This window comes from Lagopus leucura, unplaced genomic scaffold (assembly GCF_019238085.1).
Source record: "Lagopus leucura isolate 7727_CA_CO unplaced genomic scaffold, USGS_WTPT01 Super-Scaffold_100050, whole genome shotgun sequence".
Lineage (NCBI taxonomy): Eukaryota > Metazoa > Chordata > Aves > Galliformes > Phasianidae > Lagopus > Lagopus leucura.
In genome coordinates this window covers 359245-371277 of record NW_024962296.1, presented here as the reverse complement: position 1 = coordinate 371277, position 12033 = coordinate 359245, and the positions used below count along the sequence as shown (strand labels likewise).

At 54.5% G+C, this 12033-nt stretch overlaps 1 protein-coding gene across 1 annotated transcript; it reads right to left on the bottom strand.

The window, feature by feature from the left end:
- Positions 1 to 4131: 4131 nt before the first annotated feature.
- Positions 4132 to 10956, bottom strand: CISH (cytokine inducible SH2 containing protein). The gene is made up of 3 exons (XM_042885411.1): positions 10515 to 10956; positions 7235 to 7461; positions 4132 to 7079 (listed from the first exon to the last, which is right to left on the bottom strand). The coding sequence occupies exons 1-3, from the start codon at positions 10559 to 10561 to the stop codon at positions 6577 to 6579; spliced, it is 777 nt and encodes a 258-aa protein (XP_042741345.1). The 5' UTR covers positions 10562 to 10956; the 3' UTR covers positions 4132 to 6576.
- Between the last annotated feature and the right edge of the window lie 1077 nt (positions 10957 to 12033).

The following is a 12033-nucleotide window of genomic DNA, read 5'->3' as shown; positions in this document are numbered from 1 at the left end:
GGATGGGATGGGATGGGATGGGATGGGATGGGATGGGATGGGATGGGCAGTCCCAGAGCTTGGTGCTATATCTTGTTGTCACTTTGTCAAAAACATAACTCAAATATGTTGTTTAGGAGTTGCCATCTCCAAAAGCTTGGTGTTAGCCACTGTGAAAGAAGATCACTGAAATGGGTCCAGCTTTGTCTGCCTGGTTTTCCATGGACTAATGGTTAGATCCAAACTGGAGCTGCAGGGTTACTGATTGATATAGTTGCAGGTGAATTCAGGAGAAGCCAGAAGTTAATTGTACAACAAGCTTTCTTTTTGCTTTCCAGGAATAAACACTTGGGCTAGAATTTGTGCACAGTGATGGGGCACTGCGAGAAGGAAGGCTTTCCTTGTATGACATAAACTGCTCTTCTGTGTTGTTTCCTGTACAATGGCCTTCCTCTAATGCCATACTACACCAGGGATTAAACCCTTGTCTGTAAAACCCAGAGTATTAAATGGGCCAAATTCAGCCCTGGAGTAAGTGAACTCCCCTTGCACCCCATGAGAAGTGAGCCTGGATTTAGCCCATTTTGTGTTGCAGGTTTCATAGGCAGGGCATCAGTCAGAGCAGCGCTTTGCCAAGAGCTGCAATCAGGATTGCTGCAGCACCTCCTGGATCCAGGCAGTCCCGTGGCTGGGCTGTGCAGGCTGCCAGGCTGCAGGCCAAGGCGCTCGAGCCCTGGCTGTGCTCCACTGCTTGGATTTGGTTGACCAGCTCATCTCAGGTCCTTCTGTCTGGCAAAGTTACACCAGAAATTTCTGAGAAAATACCACGTCTCACGTCTCTGATTGTATGTTTGAGCAAGCTAATACTTCAGTAGCCAGTATTATTTCAGGGTTTTATTGTTGCTGTAGTTGCGCGGTGTACAATAGAGCAAATGCCTTTCCAAAGTAGAGCAGTCACTTAATACCTATTTTTACAATAATTGGCGTCATATTCATGTTCACAACTCAAATTTGAGCTGCTGCAAAGTACAGTTATACAACAGTCAGGAAGTAAAGGTGCTTCAGGAAAAAACCTTGCCAGTTAGAGCTGAGATAGAAGAGCAGAAAAGTGCTCCTGTCCCCAAAAGGAAAGCTCTTTTCTACAAACCCGGCACGCTCTGTCAGACTGAAGCAGTCCCAATGGGTCCCTCTTCTTCTGGGACAAGCTGCTTGCTCTGCCAGCTGCTTTTTACTGTATCTGAGCTACTCAGCTGGTGATTTTGAAGGAATGCACAATCAGCTCCTCATGGAGCTGACTTGAAGAGCTAACTGCAAAGTGTCTCCCACTGCAACAGATACCAGAGGATTAGGAGAGCGTGAGGACTGAACCCTGGTGGTTTGCAGTAAAATTTTCCTTTTTGATCAAGTTTTGTCTTCATTTTTAACAAATACCAGCTGAAGTGCTGAAGCTTTGTTGTAAACACGCAGAGATGTGGTGGGTGCACCGTCCCTGGAAACTTTGAAGGCCAGGCTGGACAAGGCTCTGAGCAACCCGATGGAGCTGTGCACATCCCTGCTCATTGCGAGGGAGTTGGACTAGATGACCTGTGAAGATCCTTTCCAACTCTAAGGATTCTATGATTCCTTTCCTATCCCTTTCAGAACCAATAAGCCCTCCAAATGATTGCATTAAGATCCAAACTGTGTTTTCCTTACAGGAACCTTATTCATAGTTTGCCCAGACAGATAGTGAAACTGTAGGAATGACTTTCCTTTGGTCATGTCTACATTTTGCCTTTCAGTGACTTCCTCTAAACAATATACTCTTTTTTTTTTTTTCTTTCCCAACTGAAAAACAAACAAACCCTAATTCTTGCTAAAATGTTTGCATACACTCACCAGTCTATGCCATGCCACTACTGAGAGCCTCTAGGCTCCTTTTGTTCCTAGCCCTGTTTGTCATTTTCCTTCAGGCCAGATTTTGCTGTATGCAGAGGTGATGACGGCCGCCTGGCTGATGCTGCAGCGCCAGGGTCACGCCCCAGGGCTGCTTTCCCTGCTCACTGAGCAGCGTGTAGCACAAGCCACGCAACCACTGTGCTTTGCAGCAACATAAGTGGAGCATCAAAGTGGGGCTTGCACGAGGCAGCATTAACCTCATAGGTCCACATTCTCAGACAGAGCTTTGCCCCATGCTGCAGCCCTGTGGTGAGCGGAGGGCTGGGATGGTTCATCCTTCCAGGAGCACTGCACGTGTTCCAGCAGCGTCGGCAGGGGACAAAGGAGGTCCGTGATTAAGTGGATCCGGGCAGATTCGAACATGAGAGCATGACTGGACAGAGCTGAAGAGTCACACATCCACTGCCCAGTTAATTTCAATTATATATGTAATTGCATAGGTAATGCATGAGATGAGACCGACAGTGGAATTTGGACTGGAAGTGCCATGTAATGATATGACTGCTGTAACACACCTGACTGTGCCTGTCGTAAGAGGCTGAAACACGCTCCCGTCCCTGCTAGCTCATCTGCCCTGGGTGAAGGGAAGTCATGCTCCTGAGAGGATCTGTGGAGAGGAGAGGGATTTTAGCAAATCTGAGAGGAAAGGATCATGTGCACATCAGCAGGTTATTTTCCCCTTCCACGAGTTGCTGTTCTAAAATGGTGATTTTTTAAGGCAGAAAATGTTACCATATGTGCCTGCAGGGTATTTCTGCTCTGGCAGGGAGCCACGGTAGCGTGGCTTTGGTCATGGACTGGGCTTCCTGTTCCCTATTGTGTCAGTCTGCTTCTCAAGGAAGGCTCCATGTCTGTGTGTCTCTCTGCCGTCAGAACCTGCATAATGAGGGAGTTCAGCCCAGCTGTACTACTGTGCCTCAGCAAACTGAAAGGTGTCCCCAAGAGAGGTGCTGTGCGGGATTTCAACTGCAATGTGGGTCAGCCATAAATGCTCCCGCTCTGTGGATCTGCACTGTAAAAGATGAGGTCAGTTCCTATGGAGGTTTAGGACAGGAGTTCTCAGAACGTGAATTTGCTTGCTCTCAGGAAATGTGCTGAAGATACAGGAGTGGGAGTCATTAAGATAATGTGTGATTGCTGTGCTGTGCTGGCTTGACTCATGCCCATCACTTCTGTGGAAAGGGAACAGCAGGGTTTTGTGTGTGCAGCTATGGGAAAAGTTCAGCCCAGCTAAGAGACAAGGAAAGTACTTAGTAATGTATCAGTATTTCCCAGGGTTTTCCAAGTTCCCTTCTGAAAGTGGATGCAGCTTTTCTTTTATTTTTGTTTTTCCACTTTTTCAGTATTTTACTCCTTCCACATCCCTTTTCTTTTTTTCCCATAAAACAGGAGGGATGTGGTTGTTTTTCACAACTTAACCGTAAGCAGAACATTCCGTTGCCAGTTTCCTGGCTGGTGTGCAATGGAAACCCACTGGTGAAGGTCTGAAACGTTGATTGCTGGTGTTTGGCAGCCCCATGACCAGCACACAAAGAGCAGCAGGTGCTTAGGAACACCTTCCAGCACAGCGCCAAACCTTGGAACTGGTGCATTAGGATAATGGAAGGATCTAATTGAGGTTGTGGGTTTCTTTTTCTGAGCATATTTTGATTTCTGTGCCCGTGGGAGACGAGTGTGCAGTGGAGCCCTTGCCAGCTGAGGGTTCACTGGTGTGTGGCCCATGTCTGCCCATGGTGGGGCAGATGGGGGGCCTCAGGACGAGGGCAGGAAGCTGGAGCCATCAGCCTTCATCCAGAGCGGGTCTGTGCTTTCTGAGCTCCTCTTTCAACACCCCCATGAGCAGAATTTTTCTTTGAGGCCAATGTCAAGCCTGCTGTAAACAAGTTACCAAACTTCCAGCTACGTTCCATCTCCTTTCCCCTAGATTGTAATGGTTTTCTATGGCATGCAGAAGCAATACAAAAATCATCCCTTTCTTTTTCTACATCCTTAAACAACGTTCCTCCGGCCCTGGATGAGGTGGGACTTAGGGTCTGCTGCTGTCTGGCTGTGTGCAGTGGAACCCAGGCCACGCTGCTGACAACTCTGAAGGGTTTTTTCCCTTTTGGCTGTTTAAAAGAAATGGGCAAGACTGCCCAGCCTCCCCAGGGAGGATCTCTGTGACTAGCAAAGGCACTCATCCATCTGGATCTCACCAAAGATTTACACGCTGAGTGGCTTTAAAATATATTTAAAACGTTTATTGAAAATCCAAGTCAAGTGAATTTAAACAAACTGTTCAAGATAGAAGAAACTGACTTTTGGAGTAACTGTATTGTTTATTCCTTGTATTGAAGTAGCACCTAGAGAACCCTATTGTGCTAGATGTGGTACAGATAACGGAGGTGGTCCCTGCCCAGATGAGCTTACAACCCCCAGCTCAGCACCTGCTGGTGGTTAACCAGCCCTTCCTTCTCCTTACACACTTCTACCACTCAGCTGCACTCTCCTGGGGCAATGAGGTCAAACCTTCGAGCTTGGTTTCCCCATTACCCCAGCAGAGGAAAGATCAAGTAGGTAGGAGGTTTTGGAGAGCTGAATGACTTGCCCGTTCTTTGTAATGTGTGCTGTACAGATGTAGGCTGTGGCTAAGCCATGTGGGCTTCCTGAGATCACTGCTGCTCCTGGCAGAGCTGTGGTTTCCTTGTTCCCAGTGTCCTCAGGCAGAGAGGTGTTTGGATAAAAGGAAGCCTTGACAGTGGTTTTATGTTTTATGTTATTTAAAAAAGAATGTTTTTGTTTTGCCTTTTAAGTTCTCATTCAGTGCCTCCCCATGGATGCTGCCATATGGGGCGAAGTGGAAGGATACAATAAAAAGCCAACCTGACATCACACACTGCCAATCATTGAAGTATCAAAAACAAAGCTTGCAAGAGCACAAACCTGTATAAATGTGGGGAGGAAAAAAAAAAAAAGGACACAGACTGAGCACACTGGGGCATATTGGCCCTTTGGGCAACTTTCACTTAGGGTGGAAAAAATTCCACCTGTTTTTTGAACTTGTCTCCTGGGTCACTGTCCCATCCTTTCTCACCTCCCCTTTCAGTTCTCAGAGATAGTTGGCATTTGTCTCTAATAATTTACAGAGCCTCAGAGAGGTCCAGGGAGGAATGAGCGAGGAACCCTTAACATTGCTTCAAGTTTGACAAAATTATAGAGTCTTATAGGAGCAAAAGAAGCAACAATTTCTCTAGTCCTGTGCATAAAGCCTTGAGCTTGATGTGGCTCTTACAGGCTGGGAAGAAATGGGATTGTGGAATGAAGGAGAAGGGGCTCCATCTCATCTGAGGGCAGAGCCCAGCTGCCCTAAGCCTCCTTGCAAAGAGCTGCAGAAAGCCACTGTGCCTCATTCCAAGGGGCATGAAAAGGATGGGCTCCAAGAAGTAAATCCAGAGCAGAACATCTATTTAAAGATAGCAAACATGCAAGTCTGAAAAAGGGGGAAGAGAGGTCTGGACCTTGGCAGAGAAAGAAGTTAAACGTGGTTTCCAGCGCGCGCTAGAACACGGCTCTGATGGGAGCCGCAGGGCTCAGGAATGGTGCTAGCAGTGGCAGAGCAGGGCAGAAGGATGGCTCTTCCTGCTGAGCTGCATGTCACTTGTTACCCCCCCAATAAATAAATAAATAGCCTGAAGCCGTGCGGCCCTGGCGCAGCTCAGCAGGGCTGTCCCCAGACCTGGTCAGGGAGGCATCGTTCGGAATGGGGCTCACAACACCACACCACCACCCCGTGCCAGCTGCCCTGCCAGCAAGCGCCTCCGCCGTCAGGTGGGAGAGCTGGCTTTGTGGTTACTGGTTTTGTCACTAATGTCCTTCTGAGATGCAGAGGGTGACAGGATGGGATGAGTACTCCCTAGCAAAAGCTCAGTATCCAGAAGCTCTGCTCAGAATTCTTGAGGAAGAAGGGCTTCCTCCAGCAGTACCCCCAGGGCACAACGTGCGTCTCTGGGGTGGGTGCAAGCTGCCCCAATGTGCTCTGAGGTTACAGCGCTCAGCCCCTGCAGCTGGGAGAGAAAATCCTCCTTACCTGCAGCACTGGGTCTGGGTGCAGCCAGCTGAGCACCACAGCCCAGGAGTCTGCAGGAGTTTGGATGTGGATGGCAGGGACCTGTGCAGGCACGGGCTCAAACAGGCACCATGTGGGTGCAGATCAACATCCAAATTCCCACAGGTTTTTGGCTGCCAGTTGGCTGGGAGCCTTTAGTTCTACCTCAAAAAGAAACAAAACAAAACAAAACAAAAAAAAGAAACAATAAAGTAAAAGGTGCATTTAAAATATCATGAGGAGAGAAACTGCCATGGAAATAAATAGCAAAAATAACAAGGTGAACATCTGTGTCACAGCAACTCTGAATTCAAGTAGTGTGCACATGCCTACAGCACTTTCTCATGGTCGCCATTGGTTTGGCCTGAGGATCAGCGCTCAGGTGGTGCCCCGGTGTTGGGACAGCCAGCTCCTCCCTGCTGGAATGGACGTGGAGAGATGGGGGGAGGAGGGCGGTGCAGTCCGTGCAGACAGTCAGAGCCGTGCAGTTCCCACCTGGGGCCAGTGGGACAAGGACACGCCAAGTCCTCTCGTCCTGCTCCCACCCATCGTGCCCGAGAGGCGGCGGCCATGCCTCAGAGCTGGAAGGGGTATTGCTTCAGGTAGTCCCCCATCCGCCGGGGCAGTGGCAGCCGCTCCACCTCGGTGGTGCAGCGGTTGATGCGCAGCCGGCAGAGGTGCTGCAGGCTGGGGATGCTGTCCCGGCGGCCCAGCGGCCGGAGGAGCTTCAGGTGCACAGCCGCTACCGCCACCTCCTTCTGCACGGGGGGCAGCGGGGCTGGCGGCGGGTATGGCGCCTCACTCTTGCTTTCTGTCGTGCAGGACGTGACGTAGTGCTGGATGAGGCTGACCACGTCTGGGAAGGCCAAGATGCGGGGCTTGGACAAGTAGTTGGAGTCCAGGCGGAACTTGCTGTCAGCGTACTCGATGCGCACGTTGGTGGGACCGCGGTTGGTCTTGACCGAGAGCGTGAACAGGTAGCTGGGGTGCGTGCTGTCCCGCACCAGAAAGGTGCCCTCGGGCATCTTCTGCAGGTGCTGCTTGGCCTCGCTGGCTGTGATGGAGCCCCAGTACCAGCCTGGAAAAGCACCCAGAGAGCACTCATTAGGGAAGGAGCAGGCCAGAGGGGCAGCAGTGGGCTGGGGCTGGGACCTGCACAGCCGGAGCCGGGCCGGAGCCACATGCACACCGCATGGGAACAGCGCACAGCCTGTGCTCCAGGCCGGCTCTTACCGGACTCCCGCAGATAGGAGAAGGTCTTTGCAATGCAGAGGAGATCCTCCTCGGGGTCCCGCGTCTGTGGTGTGCTGCCGTCTGGCTCCGGTGCCGCGAAGGTGGGCGCAGGCTCCTCTGGGAAGGCTGGAACCGGGAGGGGCTGCATGATGTGCTCCGTCAGATCCTCCGCGATGCCACGCAGCGACAGCCTTTGGATCTTCTCCTCTGCCAGCAAGGGGTGAGGTCTGAAACAAAGAGCACAGCGTGTTACCTCTCTCAGCCATGAAGGGCTGCTCGGTGTGTGCTGCCTTGTGCTACAGTGTGCTGTGTTCTACAGGCAGACTGCAATAACATTGCATTTCACACTGAGATCGGCACATGGGAATCATAGAATCACAGCACACTTGGGCTGGAAAGGACCTCCCAGCCACCCCAGCCCCAGCCCTGCCACGGGCTGGCTGCCCCCAGCTCAGGCTGCCCAGGGCCCATGCATGGACTGGGGCACCTCCAGGGATGGCACCCACAGCTCTGGAAGAAAAGACATGGCTGAAGATGAACCCTAAGGACAGGGGAGACATCAGCCTATTTCACCAGCTGCTCTGTCTGCAATACAGGTTGATACGAAAACGCCTTTGGTTTTAGATGTTGGCTTTTAATGGTACTTTCAGAGCTTCATAGCAGCTTTCCAGCTTCATCGTTACAAGCTGGAGCATTTCTGCATCTGTCAATGGCTCTTAGTCATTTACTGTACTATAATTAGAAGCAGAATTGAGAATTGTTTGGGTTGTGTCGTACCTGCTTTCTACTTAAACAACCCTGATCCCAAATGTGCTGCTAGAGCTAAGGGCAAGCAGGTCGGGTGGCAGAGTGATGGGAATCCTTGGTTCAGCCAAACCCCTGCACCACACAGAGCCTGGCACTCAAGGGCACACTGGGGACATTGGTGTGATCACCAGTCCTGGGTGATGACTGCAGGACACCACGGGGCTCTGAGCACCATGCCCAGGGCACAGCTCTGCTCCCCAGTGAAATCCCTGCCCTCAGTCCCATCCCTGGGCTGGCTGCCCCCTCCATGTCACACACTGTGCCCCCACGTGCTTGAGGCGTTCAGAACAAAAGGTGAATGGGGCTGTCCCTGCCCTGCAGAACCCACAGGGACCGCAGAGGTGGCAGCGCTGCTCTGGCAGCCCTGCAGGGAGGAGCTGAGGCTATGGTGTTTCCCCTCCCATCGGCTCCTTCTGTGCCTTAGCTGAACTGTGGCCCTTCAGGGATGGATGTGGACATGCTGCGGGGTGGCTGCTGGGGACAGGAGCAGGAAGCAGAAGGGGCTGGGGAGGAAAGCAGGCTGGCCAGAGCCTGACGGCAATTTCTCCAGGATTTAAGAGCGAGCACCTGTCAGTGCCATGAGCCTGCACTTCTAACAGAACACTGCTGGTGTGGGTAATGGTTGTGTGAAACCAGTGGTAGCAATCCACCTACAAAGGGAGACGACACATGCCCATGTGAGACATGGCAAACCCCCACCATCCTGCAGCTCTTTAGAAAAGAGCATTCTTCCAGCACCATGGTGAGCGGGCTATCTGCTGCCTTGCGGGGCATATGACTCTAGTTTCGTCATTCCTATCTATGGAGGCAGCCCCTACCTCCCCCACACCCCATGCCACAGGGATGCTCTCTGTACCTCACAGCGCACTGAATGCTTGCTGTTCCAGGTCCGGCTGTTGGCGTGTGGCTTCCCTCAGGCGTCCCCCGAGCTGTGGCTGCAGGGGAAGGGGTGCCACTCCTAAAGCCCCATGGCTGTCCTCGTGCAGTGCTCTCCCAAGCACATGTCTACCTGCAGTCCCAGGAAGGGACATTCTCTGCTCTCCCTTCCCTACAGACCAGGCACTGCAATGTGCATGGTGCCCGGCCGGGAGCTACCCACATCTCTGCCACCCCACACCTGTGTGTACCACTGCCCCAATTCCAGACCTACCCACTAATTTCTCCTGAAAGCTTTTCAGGCCTGCCAGTTCTGACCACGAGGAAAACTTTCTTTTGTCCCTAACATGGACTGTTTTTTTTTTTTTTTCTTTTTCTACTCCCATCTCCTTCCCCCTGCCTTGTGCCTTTGGAAGGGAGTCTGGAAGGGAGCTCGGAGCAGCTCACTGGGACCAAAGTGGAGGAGGGCTTTACATCCTCCCGGTAAGCTGCTCCATAGAGAAGATGATGGCACAGAGCAGATGTGAGCACGGAGAGCGGCTCCGACACGGGAGGGACGGCAGAGGGACGGGGCAGCGGCCGCCGGCAGCGATGTGCGGAGCGCCGCTGGAGGGTCTGCAGGGAAGGAGCCGCGGGAGCGGGGTGTGCGGGCGCGGAGCGCTCGGCCCTGCGTGGGGACGGGGGAAAATGCTTGGAAATAAGCGCTTGTAGGAAAGAAAGCGGGAAGAGAAATGCGGAGATCAGGGCGGGTGGCGGGCACGGGCGCTGCGCCGGGAGAAAAACAAATGTAGAAAAGTAGCATATGGGGACCGGAGAGGAGCGGCGACGGAACGTCTCCGTGCGCCGGTGCTGAGCATGTCCCAGCACCCTGGGAAGGAGAGTTCAGAGAACAGATCCTCCGCTCAAGGCTGCGGTCGGCTCTGCGGCTCTTCCCTACTCGGTGAAACTCGGGAAGACGGTCGGGAAGCGCGGGGACGGACTGCGGGGCCGCCGGGCGGATAAGAGCTGCGGAAGCGCCCACGGGCGGGGGGATCCGGGCGGTATCGGGGCACTGAGCGCGGGGCTGCGCGCGGGGAGCTGCGGTGCGCCGGGGGGTTCCGGTGCGGGCGCTCCGGGCTGAGCGGTGAACGCGCTTTGCCGGGGCGGTGGGAACCGCAGCGCCGCACTGAGAGAAGAGAAGAGCGAGGGGAGAGCAAGGGAGGCAGCGGGGAGGTGTTGGTAAGCGAGATCTCCGCCGGCCCTCGGAGCAGAGCGCTGGGAAAGCGTGAGCGGGGCACAGGGAGTGGAGAGCGAGCGCTGCCCCGGGACCTCGGCGCTCACCCGTCCCCGCCGGCTGACCGCGGTGCGTGAGGGCGCGTCCCAAACGCGCGGCACAGAAAAGTGGTAGGGAAGGAAGGCGCAGCGGTTCGGCACGGCGATGTACTCAACGGCGCACAGCGCTCCGGGGCTGCAGTGCTCCCGGTGCGGACCGGGTCCCGCCGGTGCCCCACTGCCGCTTTGTACCGATTTGTCCTTCTCCCTTCGCCCCCGACCGCGAAGCAGCGAACCCCTCGCGGTTCTCAGCAGCGGAACGCGCGGAACTCGGGACTGCACTTACCCCGGGACGCAGAGGATCATGTCACTCCCGGGCCAGGGGAAGAGCATCAGGGCCTCGGCAGGGGCAGTGCCCGTCCTCCCCGCTGTGCCCGGCCGCACTGTGCCCCGTCCCGCACTCCGGAGGCGGCGGCGGAGCGGTGCGGCGCGGTCCGATCCTCCCGCGGGGCGCCCTCAAAAAGAAGCGTTCGGGGCGCTCGGCGTCAATAATAAATAGACGTGAAGGAATAAATACGGTCCCCGCGAGCGCTGGGGAGAGACGCGCGTCTCGGCTCGGGCTGCACAAGTACTGGGGCTCGGCGAGAAAAAAAACCCGCTAAGTAATCTTTTGTTTGCCCCTTTTAATCTGTTCCAGGAAGCGAGGGATTCCTGGAATCGCATTGTATTCGCATCACTCTTCCGATAGCAGCCACGCGAGGAGAAAGAAAAAAAAGCGGCAGGTATAAATAGCGGCGCGGCGCCGTGATGTCAGCGCGGCGCCGGGCGGGGCCGCTCGGGGCGTTGGGCGCTCGGCTCGGCTCGGCTCGGCTCGGCTCGGCTCGGCTCGGCTCGGCTCGGCTCGGCTCGGAGCCTCGCGGCTGCGCTCGTCGCGCTTCGCGGAAACGCCTTTGATCCATTTCCAAGAACTTTCCAGGAACGCGAGGCCGCCGCGCCCGCCGCTGCCAATGGGCGCCGCCGCCGCCTGCCGCATGCGCGGGTCTCCGCCCGGACCGAGCGCTGTGATCCCCGCTGTGCCCCGCGTGGCGGTGCAGCTATGCCGGGGCTGCTCCGAAAGTAATGCCTCTTATTTCGTGCTGTCGGCCCGCGGAGGCGGATGGCGGTGGGATGGAGGTAGAGGTCGAACCTTTCCGCCGACATCCCGTGACGTTTCGTTGCCCTGTGACAGATGGCAGCGGAGGGGCAGTCTGACAAAATAGCGTCTTGACACGGAAGGGTGCAGGGAACGGAGGGACGGGGCTGAATGCCTCCGCGCAGAAAAAAAATGGCAACCATTGACACTGTCAACTTTGATGGAGCAGAGTGGTCACCTCTGCTGGTGCAGGTTGTTACCATGAAGACTGCTCATCATCGCCGGTGAAAATGCATAGCTAACGGTGGTGGCTATGTTGAAATAATTGTGTTTTGTCGCTGAGAAGTTGATCTGTTAAATAGCGTTATTGTGTTCGTTGTGTTTGTTTTCTTTTCCACGAAAATAAATAGGAAGTATTACTTTCGGAGCGACCTCAAATAAGCACTCAGAGCGGCCCCCTTCTGTAGGTTTTTTTTACCCAGCAAAGCTGGGCGATGCAGACCTCAGGGCCTTCTGGGCCTATCAAAGCCTTTATTTTTCAACACGTCGGCTCCATCCTCCTCCTGCCCCGGGCGTCCCCGCTGACCGGAGGCGAAGGGCCGCAGGGCGGCCGCCGGGCACTGGGGGCAGCGGAGCCGAGGCCAGGCTCAGGGCGGTTCCCGCAGACTGAACGTCCCGCTCCGGCGTGGAGCCGCGCTCATCCGTCCCTCCGCGTGCGGTGCCGGCACGGGCT

Excerpts from the sequence above, each read along its gene's own strand:
- CISH (XM_042885411.1), bottom strand. The coding sequence starts at position 10,561 with ATGCTCTTCCCCTGGCCCGGGAGTGACATGATCCTCTGCGTCCCGGG. Across the intron at positions 7,462-10,514 it reads ATGATCCTCTGCGTCCCGGG|ACCTCACCCCTTGCTGGCAG; the intron begins GTAAGTGCAGTC and ends TCTTTGTTTCAG. Across the intron at positions 7,080-7,234 it reads CTCCTATCTGCGGGAGTCCG|GCTGGTACTGGGGCTCCATC; the intron begins GTAAGAGCCGGC and ends GTGCTTTTCCAG.